Genomic DNA, 18,109 nt, shown 5'->3' with positions numbered 1-18,109 from the left:
TTTTATTTTTTAATAAAGCAAAATAGTTTTCCATTTTTTGTTATTTGGTTTTACAAGACCACCTTGTTCGTCTTGAAAAAAAAAAAAACCAAACCCAGATTTTCGTATTGTTGATTATCTCCATTATTTACTGTCCATGTCACTGATCACTGCCTTGGGCCTTTTGTTACAGGACTAGGGCTAGGACTGGGACTCAGGGGCCTGCAGCAGTCGGGAGAAAGGAAGGGTTGGAAGACTTGCCCTTATTTCTGTTCTGATTTCCCAACCCAGGGTTGTCTGTCCTGTCATCTGACAGCAAGTGGAATAAGGAACTTGACTAGTAAGAAGGAGGATGAGACTTGAAGAGAGACGGAGAATAGTATTCCGGGGAGGAGCATAGTGCAGAAAGTCAGAAAGCCTCACACCAGGGACTTCTCTGGTGGTCCAGTGGTTAAAACTTCACCTTCCAATGCAGGGGGTGTGGGTTCGATCCCTGGTCAGGGAGCTAAGATCCCACATGCCTTGCAGCCAAAAAACCAAAACATGAAACAGAAGCAATATTGTAACAAATTCAATAAAAACTTAAAAAAAAAATCTTTAAAAAAAAAAAAAGAAAGAAAACCTCACACCTTAACTGTGGACTGAAAGAAAGTTATTATAATGACTTTAGGACAATAAATGGCAATGGATGCACTTAGTTCAGGGGCTGTCTTTGTTTTCCTCCTAAGTCATATACTCCCAGAAAGGCAATATTTGAAGTTTTCACAAGAGTATAATACATGCTAGGTTGAACAGACAATTGAATATCTGTCATTAATACACCAATGTATTCTTATCAGTAAATGACTCATTCTAGCAAATCCTGGGGATGATTATGGTTATTAGGGCCAGTGCCTTATAGGATGTTAAGTCTAGATTAATCTGAATGATGAAAAATAACTATTTCTAGTAAGTAAAAATTACCTTTACTCTAACTTGTTCCAAAAATAAACTAAATGTTTTTGTGCTAACAATAATAGAACTGTCTTTATTCTGAAAAGCTAATTACTATAATTCCTCTTGTGGCTGTTCAATGATCTTGGATTGATTCTGAAATGCCAGTGGAACCGCCACTGACAGCTATTTACCTCTGTTTATTGTCTTTGCTGTTAATCTATCACCGAGGCTGAGAATATGGCTTAAATGTGCTCTATAGTACTGGGGAAGCCTTCTGATACCGAAGGGTTCGAAAGTATTTAAGCAATTTTCCGTCCTGTCAAACCCAGAGGAATAAGTTCTTACTTAGCAGGTTCTGCATTTTTATTTGTCATTAGGCCTAGTCAAGACTGGAGGAAAAAAGAAGAAGAAAATGGTATTTCCTCCATGGATGAAGGGATACAGTATGGTCAGATAAATATTGCCCTGAGAAGTACTTGTTGAAGGCAAGGGAAATATTTTGCAAAAGTTCGGGAGATGAGATAGTGGCTCAAATCCGTAGATTAACTTAAATGAGTCATTTAAGTGCAGCCAGAAAAACCTTAAGCTGAGTAACAGAGGATCGGGTAATAGGCCGGAAAGAATTTTAGTAAATTCTCACTTCATTCTCCTCTGCCTCCTTGTTCTACTAATTGAATAAATTTGTATGTAAAGTTCACAACTGAGTGCTTTTTAACATCGAAGGTGTTCAATAATGAAGTATGTTCTTTACTTTTCAGTTTTTATTCTACTTTCTTTCCTCCTTTTGGTCCCTTTGTGTTCCTTTTCTCTTTGCATTTATACATAATCAGGTTTCTGTTGTTCAGATTAATGCAAGTGCAAAAGTAGTTCAAAGTACCAGAAAACACAACTATCTGGGAACCAAATTAGTGGAAATTGACTTCACAAATCTCAGTTAACCAAGTTTTTTTCCCATTTATAAGATAGAGAGGAGGCATATGGAAACAAGCTGATAATATATAGGTTTTCCTTTCTCTTTCTAAGTCAGTCTTTTAGATTTTGAGCTAGAGTTAGTATTAACTTCTTTTAAAAGTTTGTTTACTTCATTAAAAATTGATACTCAAAATGTATTATAATAAAGCCTTACTGAACGACTGTTAGCAGTATCTACTAAAGTTAAAAAAAAAAACTTACGGCATAGCAATTGTACTCATCGTATGTACCACAGGAGGGTATGTATCCACCAAGAGATAGACACAAGAAAGTTTATATCATTAATAGCCCCAAACTGGAAACAGCCAGATGTTTACCAGCAGAAGAGTAGGTAAATACACTTTTCTATTACTCAAAAATAATGATGAGCAAAAGATGTCAGACACAAAAGAATACATACTGTATGATTCATCTTATATGAAGTTCAAGTTCAAACAAATTGAATCTATGGTATAGAAGTCAGAATAGCAGGTACTAATTGGTTGGTGAGAGGAGTGTAAATAGATTGGGCAGGGACACATGGAAACCTTCTGGTTGCTGTAAACTGCCTAAAGCTTGATCTGGATGGAGATTTACGTATGTGTATAAAAATGTCCATCAAACTGTATAAGACAATGTGGGCACTATCTGTATGCATAACCAAGCATATTGTTTGATTTTAGTTCATCCCTAAAAGGGTAAGTGATACGAAAATATATATGAAAAAAAATTTTTTTTTTTACTAAGGCAGAGATATTATGCTACTTTGTTGCAGAATTTTAATGTTGGGTTGGCTTTTCATTTTGTGGCTACTGTAGAGTGAACTGAGCTCTTACTGTGTTTGATTTTGATCCTCAAAGCTGCTTTACTCTTCAGAATGTTTTCAATTGAGGATTATTATTTTGCATTTCATTGCTCTTACACAGATTTGAAGTAGTTTGAGGAGGTTTTAGGTAAAAAGGAAAAGCTTGCCTGAAGTTTGAAAAATTTTCTAAGGATGGGTTGCATATGTAAACATAATATAGTTAATATATAATATATAACTATATATTATAATTATATATAAATATATATATTAAGTGTAGTATAGAAGCTGTCTTAAACCATGTATTTTATCTTTTTTATATTCTTTTTATTCTATGTACATTGGTCATTTAATGGGAGTAGATAACACAAAGAGCTTTTATATTAAACTAATGATTAATTTAAGGCTGAAAATACATAAAAGCAAAAAATGGCTATCAATGAGGATTTGTGATCAAGCCATCAAAATTTAGATATTTCAGTTTATGTGTATTAATGATTGATCCAAGGTTTCCCACTTTACTCATGGCTAACAGCTTTCAGTAAGTAGTTTTCAAAGGCCTTGTGATTATAGGCAGTGGGCTTGGGGTTTCTAGGTTTCCTGAGGAACTCTTAAGCACTAACCTCTTGCTTCCTTTTGCCTCTTGTTTTTACAGGCTGCCCTGCAAGTCGGGGGCCACGGAGAAAGGCTGCACCAGTGTCGGGAGGTCATGCTGCTAACTTACAAATCCATCCCCATGCAAGTGGATGGGGAGCCCTGTAGGTTGGCCCCGGCTATGATTCGGATCTCGCTGAGGAATCAGGCCAACATGGTACAGAAGAGCAAGAGGAGGACGTCCATGCCTTTACTCAATGAGTGAGTCTGCCCTTGCCCACCTTTGTGAACATGGAGACCGTGGAGAGGAGGGCACTGAGCATGCGCATGGTCAGGGGCCTCCCTGTGCTGGGAAAGGAACAAGTCCGGGAAACTCGGCAGCTCCTTGGTCTCTCGCGCATATTTCTTCTTCATGTTTACTCTACGGTGACCACACCCTTCTTTCAGAAGTTATTGCTGTATGATGTGTTAGAGTGAGGATGCCTTTTCACTGACCACTTGAGTATATACTTACTGGGACCAGCAGAAGATCACTGAGTGATTCAGAGTCGTAAAACATGTCCTGTTAAATGTGTTCTTTTTTGTTTAAGAAGGCACGCTGTTGGCCTCCTCTTTACCCTGGTCACTTGGAGAGTGTTGGTTTCTCTGAGCTGGATTTGGCTCCCCTCTCTCCACATTGCATCCCCTTCTGCCCTTTCCCAATGCTCCCATTTTGGGGTCCTGTGTGCTCTGATGCTTCAACTCAATTTTGCCATTCTGGGTGGCATCCTGTTGTCTAGATGAAACTTGACCCACGACTCAACGCCTAAACAAAATGTATCCCTCCTGGACCCTTTCCTTTCTTGGGTGTTTTGATAAACTGATTTGAACAAGGTGATAAAGACTAGATATTTTGAGTGCATTTTATAGCGTCCCTTAATCTAATTTCGATTGAAATGTCTTTTTGGGGTTGGAGAAAGGGATGGAGAAAGATGGGGATTTGGGGTATCTTTTAGAGTATCTTTTATATATCATGCACCTATGCCTGACCTGACTCAAGGTAAGGACGTTTTAGGGTTCAGCCTTGGGCCATTCTTCTGTCACAGTGAGGGTCCCTCCAAGGTGCTCCTCCTATTTGTGGCCTGTGATGCATGGTTACCTATTTGTACTGAATGGCTGGCTTCCTCTAGTGCCTGTGAAGGAAGGGCATGCTTTGCCATGTATTTATTGAGTCAATGTGACAACTACAGAAGTGCCTAGAATGAACCAATGACACAGGTGTCGTCGCTCCCTGCCAAAGCTTCACCTCTCTTTCTGAGATGGCAGATGTTGAAGAACAGCATTCGACAGGGCTCGTGAAGTGTTTTAGTTTTTAGTGTCTGCTTCTAAGCTTGAAGCTGGGGTGAGGGATCTTCTCTCCTCTGCATCCTCCTTTTCCAGAGTCAATCTGGGCTCCCCCAGCACTTTTCCTAGATCGTTATCCAGAGGGCTTGTTTAGTTGCCTTTTTCATTTTGTTTACATTTTGCAGCTAGTGAAACTCTTAGCTCATTTCTGCTGCTTTCTCTATCCTCTGCCTTTACCACTATTAGGTTGAATATACACTTTGTGAGTTTAAGGCAGTGTGTCAGCAATAGTATATGGTTGACCATATTCTCTCTTGAAACATTAGAGTTAAGCCATGAACTATTGGTTTAAGAGAAAGTTGTGAACTACTAAGTGAAAAGCCCTCTCTGAGATAGTCTAGGTTGTTTTGGATCACTTGTAGATCGTTTGTTAACAGAGCTAAAAATTCTTAATATCTATAGGCAAACAGCTTCCATTTTCATGCCTGGTGCTTCTACGCTTAATAACCTTATGAGACATGAAATTGTTTTCGGGTGTTTAGTTTCAAACAGTTTTTGCCCTTGAGAAAGAATTTGTATTTGCTCAGAAACGATATTAAGAATTTATTTGGGCTTTCTTCTCGTATAAAAACAAATGGAAAGAGTTGTTTTCTTTTTGTACACATGGCACATATGATAGATGATGTGACTTCATAGATTTAGCCGGGAAGGTGTTCAAGAAGCAACCTCAACTCAAAAATGCAGTTATTTCCCACCAGGGGGCAGTGGTGTCTCCATCCAAGCAGCCTCAGGCCGTAGGAAAGACTTGCGTGAAATGGCAGTTAATAATATTGTTTCCATTTCTTAAAAGGACACATGTAAATCTTAAAGATTAGCCAAGATCTTTATTACAACTTATTATTAAAATTATCATTCAACACATTTTTAGAAAATCTCTCACCACTACTCTTTTTCACCCTCTGTAATTAGATTGCTTCTTTCTATTTCAGTAGAAATCTTTGTTTGGAAATCTAACTTCTTCCACTGGATTTCCAAGTGGAGTTTCCAGTTTAAGGCCACTAATATCTTCTTACAAGTTTTCTTCCACCTTCTGAGTCCTCCAAGCTTTTCTCTGTTTAGGCCACAGTGTGCAAAATTCACTATTGCAGCCAAGGCAGAAAGAGATTATTGAAAGATAATTCTTTCTTCCTTCTTTCCTTCCTTTATTTTTGCCATCCTTCTTTCCCTTTTTTTCCTTTCTCTCTTTCTTACTTTTCACTGTTTCTTCTGCATCATTTGCATGCCTTCTTTTTGAAGAAAGAGAGCTGTTTTAGTTAAAAAACCTGTGTGTATCTGTGTTAGGGGGAAGGGAGTTTCTCAGTCAGAAAGGGGTAGCTTTTCAATTCATCTTAAGGACTTATCCTCCTTTCACATAGCATGTTAACATGAATATTTGAGATTTTAGGGCTGTGGCCCCCCTTTCTGCTGAAATGCTGGTGTTCCTCATAGATTTGCCCCTTCTCTGGGAAATCACATCTGCAGCACAAGTTCCCTCTATGACTGATAAGCTAGTGTGTCTCAGATCTGTGTCTTCAGCCCAGGCTTTCTTCTAAAAACTGAAGACTCATACCCAAATATCTTAGTTGCCATCTTTATCTGCATATCTCATAGTCACCTCCACTTTTACACGTCCCCTGCGTTGTTTGAACTCTTCCTTCTGTTTACTTCCCACACCTTTAACTCTCACGCCATCTTTCCCCTCTGCTAGTAACACAGCCTTAGTTGCGGAGCCGTATTCATTACCTCTCGTCAGCATTGCTAAACTACACTCAATTCATTTCCTTGTTTCCAGTGTTGCTGCCCTTCACACTGTGTCTTTTCCAATAGACGGGTTAGAATGATCTTTCTGAAAATGTAAAACCTATATTCCTTGGCTTTACCGACCTTTTTAAAAAATTTTATTTATTTATTTATTATTTATTTTTATGGCTGTGTTGGGTCTTCATTTCTGTGCGAGGGCTTTCTCTAGTTGTGGCAAGCGGGGGCCACTCTTCATCGCGGTGCGCGGGCCTCTCACTATCACGGCCTCTCTTGTTGCGGAGCACAGGCTCCAGACGCGCAGGCTCAGTAATTGTGGCTCACGGGCCCAGCTGCTCCGTGGCATGTGGGATCTTCCCAGACCAGGGCTCGAACCCGTGTCCCCTGCATTGGCAGGCAGATTCTCAACCACTGCGCCGCCAGGGAAGCCCTTTACCGACCTTTTTGATCATCGCCTTGGTCCTCTTCTTCCTATGCTCCTGAGCATATTGCTATTTCTGGAGCAGTACGTATGGCCTGTCTAGTGTGTCATTATATTTTTGCCCTCCAGTTGCTCTTCTCGAGGTGTCCTCCTCACCCGCTTTCATCTGCTAGCTCCTGCTCAAGTTCAAACTCCATCGAAATAATCACTTTCCCTAAGAATCCTTTTCTATCTGCTTCTAGCCATTAAATACACCACTCAGAGCTCCTATAGTATTCTCGTTACTTCTCTCACACCATTTATCAAAACCAGTGTAAGTATTGGTTTGCTTGTCTCCCCTGCTCCTTGGGGAGACCCCGGGGTTTTCCTCATAGGGTCCCCAGTGCCTCGTGTGTCTGAGACTTACGGTTACATGTTGAACAAGGATCGGTTCTATAATGTGCTATCTGTTAGGTTTCTCAGAAATTGTTTCTAAAATAACATAAATCTGAAACCTCGTGAATATAAAAATAATATAGAAAATGTCTTGGTCACATTTTATGGCAGAAGTGGAAGATATATACTTAAGAATTTCAAGATCTGGTGCACATGGATGGCTGGAAGAATTCCCATGAGAAACAGCTAAATAGGAAGCTTTCATGATGCCACTGGATCTTCATGTATGCAAAAAGGAAAAAAATTTTTTCTAAAAAAAATTTCTTGGCTTATGATCCTATTTGCTATTACTATATATAAACTGAAAGGCTAGGCCCATTACGTTCACTCTCCCCTCCCCTCTCCACCCCTTTGGTACAGGAACATATGTCATTTATGGCTTATGTATCTACTTGAAATATGACTCCAATAAATATCATCCCCCCTAAAAGTAATAGAGCAGATTTGTTTAGGTTCATATTCATGTACTAGTAACATGACAGCCAGATAAATTTGATTATGTTCTCTATTTGAAAGGCACTTTTGAGGGAGATCAGAAATTCTGCATTACTCAGGTGCGTAGGAAGATCTCAGCCTGAGTTCACTAGCAGTTAAGACAACATTGCTAAGGGTGATTGTATTATCCAAGGGCAAGATTTCTAGTTGGCAAACTTTGGGCAACCGACTTCCACCAACCTGGGCTGCTGAGAAGTATCGTTGGTTATAACTGATAGCCCTTTGAGGATGACAAGGAGTTAATTCATGGGTGGCTTTATATGAGAATTTATGTACCCAGTGGAAAAGAGGGATGGGGGGGTACGTCTATTGCAGTTATAGTGAAACTGTTCAAATGGTCTAAGAGAGTGGAGAGAATAATGATGTAAAAGTGACAGGAAATTTGGGGTTTAGATTCTTCAGTTCCACATTTTGTCTTTTCTGGTAGCCATCGAAGACCCTTTCCTTTATAAAAGAAGGGAGAGCAGAGAGAAGTCTGTGGTTTCACTCCTCTACCAAGAATATGAGTGGAATTACAGCATCACTGTGATAAAATTAGGCTTTCTTGGTATTACCTTCGGATTTCTTAGAAAGCCTTCTTTGTTTAACTGAAGGAAGTTAAAGATTTTGTCGAGTCTCTCTTTTGAAGACGGTTGTCTTTTGACACGAATATTCCAGCAAAGCCCTGGAATCATGAGGACTATGTTGAAGGATGCAGTTTACCTTGATTCTGCTCTGAGTTGACTGTGCCAGCCTACCACGTGTGTGTGTGTGTGTGTGTGCGCGCGCGCGCGCACAGATGGATGCCCAGTGAGACCGAGAGCCGGAGGGGACCGCGGTAACCCTCTGTCCCGCCGCCCCGTGCAGCATCCGCGCACCTCCAGCATCTGCCGGCGCCCCGCCTCGTGCTCCAGTCTGTGGCTTGCCTGAGAGCCGGCCCTGCCATGTGTCCTGTTGGCTTCGTCGCTATCACTGGCTTTTTGATTATTTCCGTGGCTGGCTTGATTTTCTTTTTCTTTTTCATTTACTGTTTGGTGATGCGCTCATTTAATTTCTGTTTAAATTTTGTGTGTCTCTCTTTCTCTCTCCTGGCTTGTTCCCTGTCTGTCCACGCTGTTTTGCTGACTGTCTTCGCTGCTCATTCCCTGCTGCCTCTAGTATCCATCAGGTGCCAGCTGCGGACCTGCGGAGAGTGTCTGCCCCCCCAGGCTCCTTCACCACGTGAGTACAAAGGCGTTCCGTTTTTACGTTGTGTCTCTCACCTTCATCTCCTCCTCAGGGCCAGACTACCTGCATCCTCTTCCTTCACAGGTCTGCTTCTCAGACAAAGAACCACCTCACTGTAATTGTCTGCTTTAGCCCTTCTTTGATTTGAGATGCAGCTGTGAAATTCTTTGTGTTCTATTTGTCTCAATCCTCTGAGTTCTCAGTTTAATTTTTTGATTAGGTACTTCAGGGTCCAGAGTTGCATGGGGTTTTATAAAATTCCATACTAAGCGTTGGTTTCTATGGAAAGTCTGTAAACACATTAGACCATTCCATTATCTGTGGCTCAGGGATGACCTTGAAGAAGCTCCCGCTGCACTTGATCCTGCGGACGGACCCCTGAAATTACGCGTGGAGCTTTGATTGTATGTACGTGCATCTGTGGATTTTTCTGGGTTGAGGACCGATAGTTGTAATAAAAGATCAATGACCCAAAGCTGTTAATGAGTTAGCAGAGAGCAATTGGTACATGGTAATTTGTACTTAACACACTCTAGGCTTTTATATTTTTCTGGTGAAAAACAGAAAGAAAATGTTTTTTAGCGCTTCACTTCAGGACTTTTTTTATGCTGTTGCCTCTGTCTTGCCCTTCTTTCTTTTCTCCATCTTACATATACTTTTGTTACGTTTCAGGTACTGTTACAGGTGCTTTACACAGGTTAACTAACTTACTCCCCCAACCACCTTATTGCCATATGTGGTATTATCTCCATGTTATACATGAGGAATCTGATGCACAGAGAAGTTGAGTAATTTGACGAAGGTCACACAGCTAATAAGTGGTAGACTGGGATTCATACTCCCGCAGCCTGGTTTCAAAATTCATGCTCATAACAATTTATAATCTGCCGCTTTTCATCTATCAGTGTCCTATGTATTTCTCAGGGCCCAGCTGAATAACTGCGTCTTCTAAGAATTGTACCTTGATTCTTGCTGGCAGAACTAGTTACATCCTCATTGGAGTTCACTATTTATACTATTATTGTACTTATTATAGTTCTCAAGGTATAATCGATCGGTACTAATTATATTAGCTGTATATCTGTGTGTATCCCACACTATACTTAGGCCACTTGAAATCATTTACAGTATCTTCTTATGACCCTTTGTGTTCCCAGCCTTGATCACAGACCTTAACACAAAGTATTCTGAAACTAAACAGAATTGTTGGTTGGTTGGTAGAATGAATGAATGAAAGAATGCATGTCTAAATAGAACTCTGCAATATGTAACATCTAGGGATATGCAAAGTAATTCCTAAAGTTCGGTTATGTATCATTTTACTTTCAACCCTAGTCTTGTGGATACACGTTTATTTACTCATTTATGACAAAATATTTTTCCAAAAATATTATTTTGTACTTGCTCTGCGTCAGACACTACTTTCTGCTTTGTATTTAGTGGTGAGCACGACAGCTCTATACCTTCATGGAACTTAAAATTGAGCGGTCAAAGAATCAGTAAGAAAATAACATTTAATTTCCAATATGGAGGCTATTGCTGGGGTATATTACGTATACCCCATAAGGCCTGTTCAGTAAATTTGAGTCCAGAGAATGGCTCTCAGTGATCATTATTTTCAGCAGCTTTATTGATAGAGTTCAAGGAATTGAGAGTATCAACAATAGGAGACCAGGTGATATCTGTCATATTTCTATCACCTTTTAAGTTTTAGTTGTGTTTAAGTTTTCATCATATAATTTGAATGAGGCTCTGTTTTTCTTTTTCCAGGTGTGTATGCTATAATAAGGTGAACTTTTATGTTTGTTTTCATGGCATGTAACAGGCAGTCCACCTAGATGTGGCCACTTAAAACCTGAATATTTATCTAAAATATTTTATACTTGTATGTGCTATATTAATTACTGCATATTATAGATTTTATGTCTCTAACTGATGAAAGATTTATATAATAAATATTAAATTAGAGTATTATTTTAAAAATTCAATAACAGAACTCTTTCAAATAGAGCAAGGAACACAGAGAAAAATCCAAGCACAATGAGTATTGTATTTATATATTATGACAGTGGCAACTTAGCTTAGACCCACTCTCATGCTGTTATTGCGGCAGTGTTTAAGAATCACATTAACCTTGCTCTGGTCCTCACGAAAGTCAGGACTCTAGTATCTTGAGCTAAACTTTGTCTGACCTTTCTTTTTTTCTTTTAACTCTTGGATCAGCCATTCTCTGCTCAAAACAACTCTTTTTTACAGATGATCTTTCCTTTGGGAGAAGCGTCTCTTTCTGCTGTTCCTAAAGTAAGTTGCTTTTCTAAAGCAACTTAAATTTTCCTTTCTCTCTAGCTTTCTAATGACTTCTTTAATTAGGGAGGGGGTCACGGTCTTGACAACATGATGCATAAATTATTAGGAATGGCAACATACTATTAACGTCTGCGTACATGGGAAATTTCAGCTTTACACAAAGAAGAATCTTGAAACTTTCGTTTTGATCATATATGACCACATATGAATGCTAAGTTTTAATCAAAGGGATTTAGTGGCTTCATCAAATAGAACAAAACAAAGTAAATAGAATATTTCACCACAGATTTTATGTACTGTAGCTTTTTTTTTTTTTTTTTTTTTTGACATCAGAGAAGAGTTATAATTCCCAGAGTTGGCATATGACCTAATTTGTAATCTGGCCATTCTTACTTTCTTTTTTTTCTTTTTTATTGAGATCTAATTGACATATAACATTGTATCAGTTTCAAGTGTAAACATAATGATTCAGTGTTTGTGTATATTGTGAAATGATCATCATAGTAAGTTAGTTAATATCCATCACCACATGGAGTTACAATAGTTTTTTCTTGTGATGAGCGCTTTTAAGATCTCTCTTAGCAACTTTCAAATAGTCAATACCTATAGTCACCATGCTGTACATTACATCCCCAAGACATTTATTTTATAATGGTGTTATTTTATATTTATTATTATAATAAGTATTTTATATTTATTATTTTATACTGGTATTTATGAAAGTATTATTATATAATACCTTTAACCCCCTTCACCCATTTCACCCTTGTCTCCCCAGTGCTGCTCAAAGAATTATTAGACCAGCACCTCAATTAATAAATTCATTATAATTAAGTGACTTCATAGTAGAATCCTCATTGAAGACTACCTACATGCACTGTATCTCATAAATCATGAATATTCACATTAAATGGTCATGCTCAAAAAGCCCCAAAAGGTGTGTAACTGTAAAATGAGTCTCTGGAATGCTTTCAACTTTTAACATTGCTTTTCATTAAGTTCTGTTTCCCTCCTGCTCTTCTCCTACCAAAATGAAATAATGTGAACTGTTTACATCTAATTTATTCATTTTTCATCTTTCAAAAATATTATTCAGTGTCTGCTTTAGATATCAGATACTCTGTGGGAGACTGGAGATAAGAGATTAGAAAGCTAAGGTTTCTGCCTTGGAGAAATGGACACACCAGGAACAGAGCCACTTGTGTTGCCTACAGTACAATTACAACGCAATGTGACAAGCATCCAAATAGAAATCCTGGTTCTACTTCCATGTGAATAACATTTTTTGAACTCTTTATTATATTTGTTTTTGTATTTTAGTATTTAAAATTAATATAGGTTCAAACTGACTTTTTTGATATATATTTCTCACTTTTCAGAGGTATGGATTCATATAACTAGCACCATAATCAGGATACAAAATGGTTCGATCACCCCAAAAAACCTGCTTTGTAATCTGTGCCCTTTATGGTCATACCCCCTAATCCCTGCATCTCTCATCTCAAATTCTGGCAACCACTGATTGCTACAGTTCTGTATTTTAGAGAATGCCCTATAAATGAATCATACAATATGCAACCCTTAAAACTGGTTTCTTTTTTTTTTTTTTTAATTATTTATTTATTTTTATTTATTTATTTATGGCTGTGCTGGGTCTTCGTTTCTGTGCGAGGGCTTTCTCCAGTTGCGGCAAGTGGGGGCCACTCTTCATCGCAATGCGCGGGCCTTTCACTATCGCGGCCTCCCTTGTTGTGGAGCACAGGCTCCAGACGCGCAGGCTCAGTAATTGTGGCTCACGGGCTTAGTTGCTCCGCGGCATGTGGGATCCTCCCAGACCAGGGCTTGAACCCGTGTCCCCTGCATTGGCAGGCAGATTCTCAACCACTGCGCCACCAGGGAAGCCCAAAACTGGTTTCTTTGAGTGAACATAACATCTTTGATGTTTATGAGAGTTGCTGTATCTATCATTCCTTTTTGTTGCTGAATAATATTCCATTGTATGGATGTTTCGGTTTATTTACCTAACAACCCAGAAGGACATCTGGGTTATTTCCAGTTTTGGATGATTCTGAATAGAGCTGCATAAACCTTGATGAACAGGTTTTGTGTAAACATAAGTTTCCATTTCTGTAGGTTAAACACCTAGGAGGGATTCCAGGGTCATATGGTAACTTCATAAGAAACTGACAAACTGTTTTCCAGAGTGGTCGTATCATTTTGCATTTGCACCAACAGTGTATGAGAGTTCCTGGTGCTCCACATCTCTGTCAGCACTTGGTAATGTCAATATTTTTACATTTTAATCATTCTAATATGAGTGTCTTTTCATGTGATTATTTGCCATCTTTTATACATTCTCTGGTGAAGCATCCTCTCAAGGCTTTTGCCCGTTTCTTAAACTGGGCTGTTTGTTTTCTTCCTGTTGAGTTTTGAGTTTGTCATGTATTCCGGATCCAAGCCTTTGTTAGATATGTGCTTTGCTTAATCATTTCTTTGTTCTACAAGGCAGTTGACTCAATTTTCAGGCCACAATTTCTGACTCATCTTCTGAGGATAGTAGCTCTAGTGTCAGTTGTGTTTTCAGAGCCTTTGCAGTGCTATTCCTATCTGTGCAGTGTGAACCCCTCCAAGTTGCAGGGCAGGATCTGCGGGGAGGGTCTGCTCTCTAGTTCAGTTCCTAAAGTCTGTGGTACTGTGTTTAGGGCCAGATTAACACATTTGCAGCCTAGAGATGAACCCAAGTTCATGGACGTCTTTCTGGAGTTGTCTTCCTGAGCTCCTCCCTCTCTCTCGTCATCCTCAGTACTTTCCCATTTCCTGGGGCTCCATTTTTGGATCCTTCAGCCAGAAAGCTAATGCTTTAGTTACCTCATGCTGCTGCATAGCTCCTGAAACCATGTTCACCTCCAGGACCAAGCAATGATATGACTGAAAGAGAAAAAGAAGCAATGGTGGTTTGTCCCATCCTCTTGGGACCACGGCTTCTCTTATCAGAGTAGAAGATTCCCTCTCCTTATAGTTTTTTTTTTTTTAATTTTATTGAAGTATAGTTGATTTACAGTGTTGTGTTAATTTCTGCTCTACAGCAAAGTGACTCAGCTATACATACATTCTCTTTCATATTCTTTTCCATTATGGTTTATCCCAGGCTACTGAATATAGTTCCCTGTGGTATACAGTAGGACCTTGCTGTTTCTCTCCCTCTCCTTATAGTTTTAAGCACCAAAAGGCCTTTGTCATTGCTGCTGCCAGCACAGCAAAATTGCCTGATTGCTGGGTTGCGAGAAAATGGAGGAGGTAGAAAAGAGGAAGATTTCCCCAAATTTCTCTGATCATTCAGAGTCCCTTTCCTTTCCTCAAGCCAGAGTTCAAGGGCTTTCCCAGAGCTCTGTCTGCACCTTTTGTCCATTTTAGGCTTTGTGCTGCCTGGAGTCCAGACCAGGGTTGATCAGAGGTCGAAGGAGGAGAGAGCTCAGCGTTAGTTGGACGGTATTTTAAATTCTGGTCTTCTTCCCCCATCTGCTGCTATCATTTATTTTTCCGAGTTCTCAAATAGCTGCTTTAGGCATTCTGTCCAGGTTTTACAGCTGCATTCACTGGGGGAGAAAGAACGGTGGGTGCTATCCTCCTTACCCAGAACCAGAACTTCTCCAGTGCCTTTTAAATCAGAGAGTTTTCACACTGTATCCTCTTTTTACCTGCTACAGTTACTCAGAGAGTGCCAAAGCTAAACTCAGCAGAAGAGCTCTGCAGAGAAACCAGGGCGTTTTTGAACTGCAACCAACAAATGTTAAATGTAATAGGCTATCTTGCACAACAGTCACAATTTAAACATAAACAAGATGTTTCCCAGTGCTAAATGGTGTGGATTTGTTTGTTATCTTGGGGAAGGCAGAGTTAGACACAGATCCATGAAAAAAGTATAAATTGTTATATTTGACAACAAGCTGAATATGATTCAGCATATTCTAAACTTGCTTCCAATAAGTGAAGCCTTCTTGGGAAAGGATGAAAGCAAATTGAGTTTTGTTCTATGAAGAAAGGGAGTTTTACTAAGAGAAATATTTTTTTTTTGAGAAATATTTTTGATATGTCTATTTTTTTTTTTCTTTTGGGTTGAATTTAAGAATTTTATTACTGAGAAACTACCAAGACAGAACCAAGAATCTTTAATCTTCATGATTAAAAAAAAACATAAATTAGTCATAGGTGGTTTAATCTTTGCATGCCTCTGGCCACAGAAGTGAACTAGAAATTTCTTTGAAGTGCTTTTTAAAAATTCGGCAATTCTGTTTTCCAACTAGTCACATCAAAGCTTTTGTTTTAACATTTTTTTGAATTTGTGTAATATGCTACAAAAGTTCTATTTATTTTGTTTATTCAGTTCTGGCCCTTTAATTAGAAAATAAGACTTGGTCTGCTCTTTTCAAAACCCGTTCTCTTTTCCATTCTTCTTTCGGTGAACTTCACTCTCCTACACCCTGCACTCTACCAGGGAGTAGGAAAAACATTGCCAACGTAGAAATTTACATGCATGCCTTTGTAAACTATGGGGTTTACCTCTAAGGTAGCTAAGAAGACCCACCAGATGTGATTTGCCTCCAAATGAATTAAGCTTGGTGGCTTTGTTAGAACCTCAGGTTCAGCAGGAATCCTGGGCCAGTCGAACCTTCAGAAGAGTGCTTCACGCCTGAAGAGTGCTTCATGCCAGGAATCTGTCCAGATTCTAATTCATGGATTATTACTTTTGGGTCATAATTTCTGGACCAATTGTGAGGGTACCAAAAGGGCCTAAGCATTCAAAAATACTGTGAATACACTTGTTGTTAATGCTTCTGTTGTTATTTCTGTGTCCCTGGATGATTATCTCTGAGTAGTAGGATTATAGACAAATTTTATCTAAATTTTATTGGCTTTCTTTATTTTCTAGATTGATTTCAGTGAGCGCACATTACTTCTATAAAGGGGAAGAAAGCAAAAAAAAAAAAAAATTAGAGCCATTTATAAAAATGTCTCTGCTTTAAAGCTCAGTAGAGAAGTTCTGGTTCTGGGTAAGGTGGGTAAGCACAGTCTCTTCTTTCTCCCCCAGTGACTGCAGCTATAAAACCAAAAGCAAAAAATAAAGTTTATATTTTTAAAAGAACAGAGAGAATCGCTAAACCCACTGATCGAGTACACGGTATTTCTTTCAATTCTAGCTCAGAGTCAGATGGCAAAGCATGAGTTAGCTTCAGGCTTTCTGGGGAAAAAAGCTGTTTGCTCTCTGATCCTCTGAGCAGAGGAAACTGCTAAGCTTTACTCATCTTTTTCCTCCTTTCTCTCACTCCCACTCCCATGTTTTATGAATTTCTGGTGATTTCACTTCCCACTGTCCACAGTGCCTTGACTTTTAATCATGTCCAATTGTCCTGTTTCCTGTCTTCCTATGCCACCCCTCTCTGCCGGTTCCATAAAACCAATACAGCAAATTGAAAATTCCCAAGAAAAGTAAGAGCTACTTGAGATTCATCTCATACCAATTTCCAAACTTTAATCCAGGCTGCACCTCGGATCGTTGGTTTTTTCCCTTCCTTATGCTCTGTGAGTTTCCCACAAGAGTTTCTCACTCTGCCTGTGCTTCTATTCCCATGCAGGTGCCCGGGGCAGGGGCGTTTAGTGACTTAAAGACAAGGGGGGCTGCAGGAGCAGACCCAGGTCTCCAGCTGCAGTGTCTTCCTCCTTATTCTGTAGGCCCCCAAACCCCATGAAGACATCCTCTGTTTTAAGTGTCTATGGGAGCCCTGCTTTTGTCCATGTGACATTGACCATATAGTAACCTTTTTGCATTTCAGTTTTTCAGATATTAAAAACAAATGCAGTTGATCTCTGGGATTTCTATCAGCTCTGAAGTTCTGTCATGCTAAAATTCAGGGCACGACCCTAGACTCTGTGAAGATCTGCCCCTGAGGGATCTTAGGCATGAAGTAGTTGAGACTTGCCATGGGATATGACAAGGTCATTCTTTATCCTTAGTACTGATCGGGCAGGCCAGGCCCTGTACCGCCTTGGTACACTTTTGCCTTGCTCTCAGCAAGAACCCAGGCAGATTTTTTCATTTAGCCAAAGAAGTAATATGGGCCTGAGATTGAGTTGTGATCAAATTTAGCATCCTGATAACTGTATGTGGTAGCGATTGCTATCATTCGCATCCCATAGATGAGAAGACTGAGAATAAGAAATATTGGGAAACTTGCCTAAGGTCATATACTATAAAGTCATAAAGGTAACACCCAGGGCTCTTTGAAGATGGCATTTAAGGCACTGAATTCTGCAGTTGATATAACCTCTGGTCATTTTCCTGTGTGTTTATCAATATATATGTATCTTATATGTTTTAATCAAATCATACTATGTAAACTTCTCCCCTTTTTAAGAAAACCTCAGAGATGACTAACACTTTAGAATTCAATTTGAGTGTTTCAAATGCGTGAATCTCTGGTAGTACAGGTTTGAAGTTTAAGTGTTATTATACGAAAAACGTCAGAATGACAAACCCCAGTTAAAAATAAATTCTAGTGTAGCTAAAGAAGGTGGAGAGTCTTTCGGGCTTGTCAGTAATGGTGTTGGGTCTGCAAAAGAGGCTTATCGGGAAGGGTCCTGCTCGCATCCTCAGGGGTTGGATGGCGCCTGTGTTCTCTTGGCGAAGGTGAGCATGGCTCGAGCATCTGGTGCAGTTATGTAAAGGGGTATTAGGACTCCCTCAGCATTTAAAGTTATATCTCGTTGCCTTTAAAATTTAGTTTTAGAGATGCATTATTCATGTCTGCGTAGGTGTAGAAACAGTCCTGCGAGTCAGCACTTCTCGTATAATAAAAGGTCAC

At 39.4% G+C, this 18,109-nt stretch overlaps 1 protein-coding gene across 6 annotated transcripts in view; it reads left to right on the top strand.

The window, feature by feature from the left end:
- DGKI (diacylglycerol kinase iota) overlaps positions 1-18,109 on the top strand; it is a 455,938-nt gene that overhangs the window by 296,113 nt on the left and 141,716 nt on the right. For 5 of the 6 annotated variants that reach the window (XR_014266816.1, XM_082472877.1, XM_082472881.1 and 2 more), the window contains exons 20-21: positions 3,327-3,526; positions 8,874-8,936. Coding sequence is in view for 5 of the 6 variants with exons in the window: in XM_082472877.1 (XP_082329003.1) it covers positions 3,327-3,526; positions 8,874-8,936 (263 nt within the window). In the remaining variant the exon portion in view is untranslated. The remainder of the gene's footprint in view (positions 1-3,326; positions 3,527-8,873; positions 8,937-18,109) is intronic. The other variant, XM_082472878.1, reaches the window with a different exon arrangement.

This window comes from Balaenoptera physalus, assembly GCF_965194825.1.
Source record: "Balaenoptera physalus genome assembly, chromosome: 8".
Lineage (NCBI taxonomy): Eukaryota > Metazoa > Chordata > Mammalia > Artiodactyla > Balaenopteridae > Balaenoptera > Balaenoptera physalus.
The sequence above is the reverse complement of the archived record's forward strand: the minus strand, read 5'-3'. Positions and strand labels throughout refer to the sequence as shown.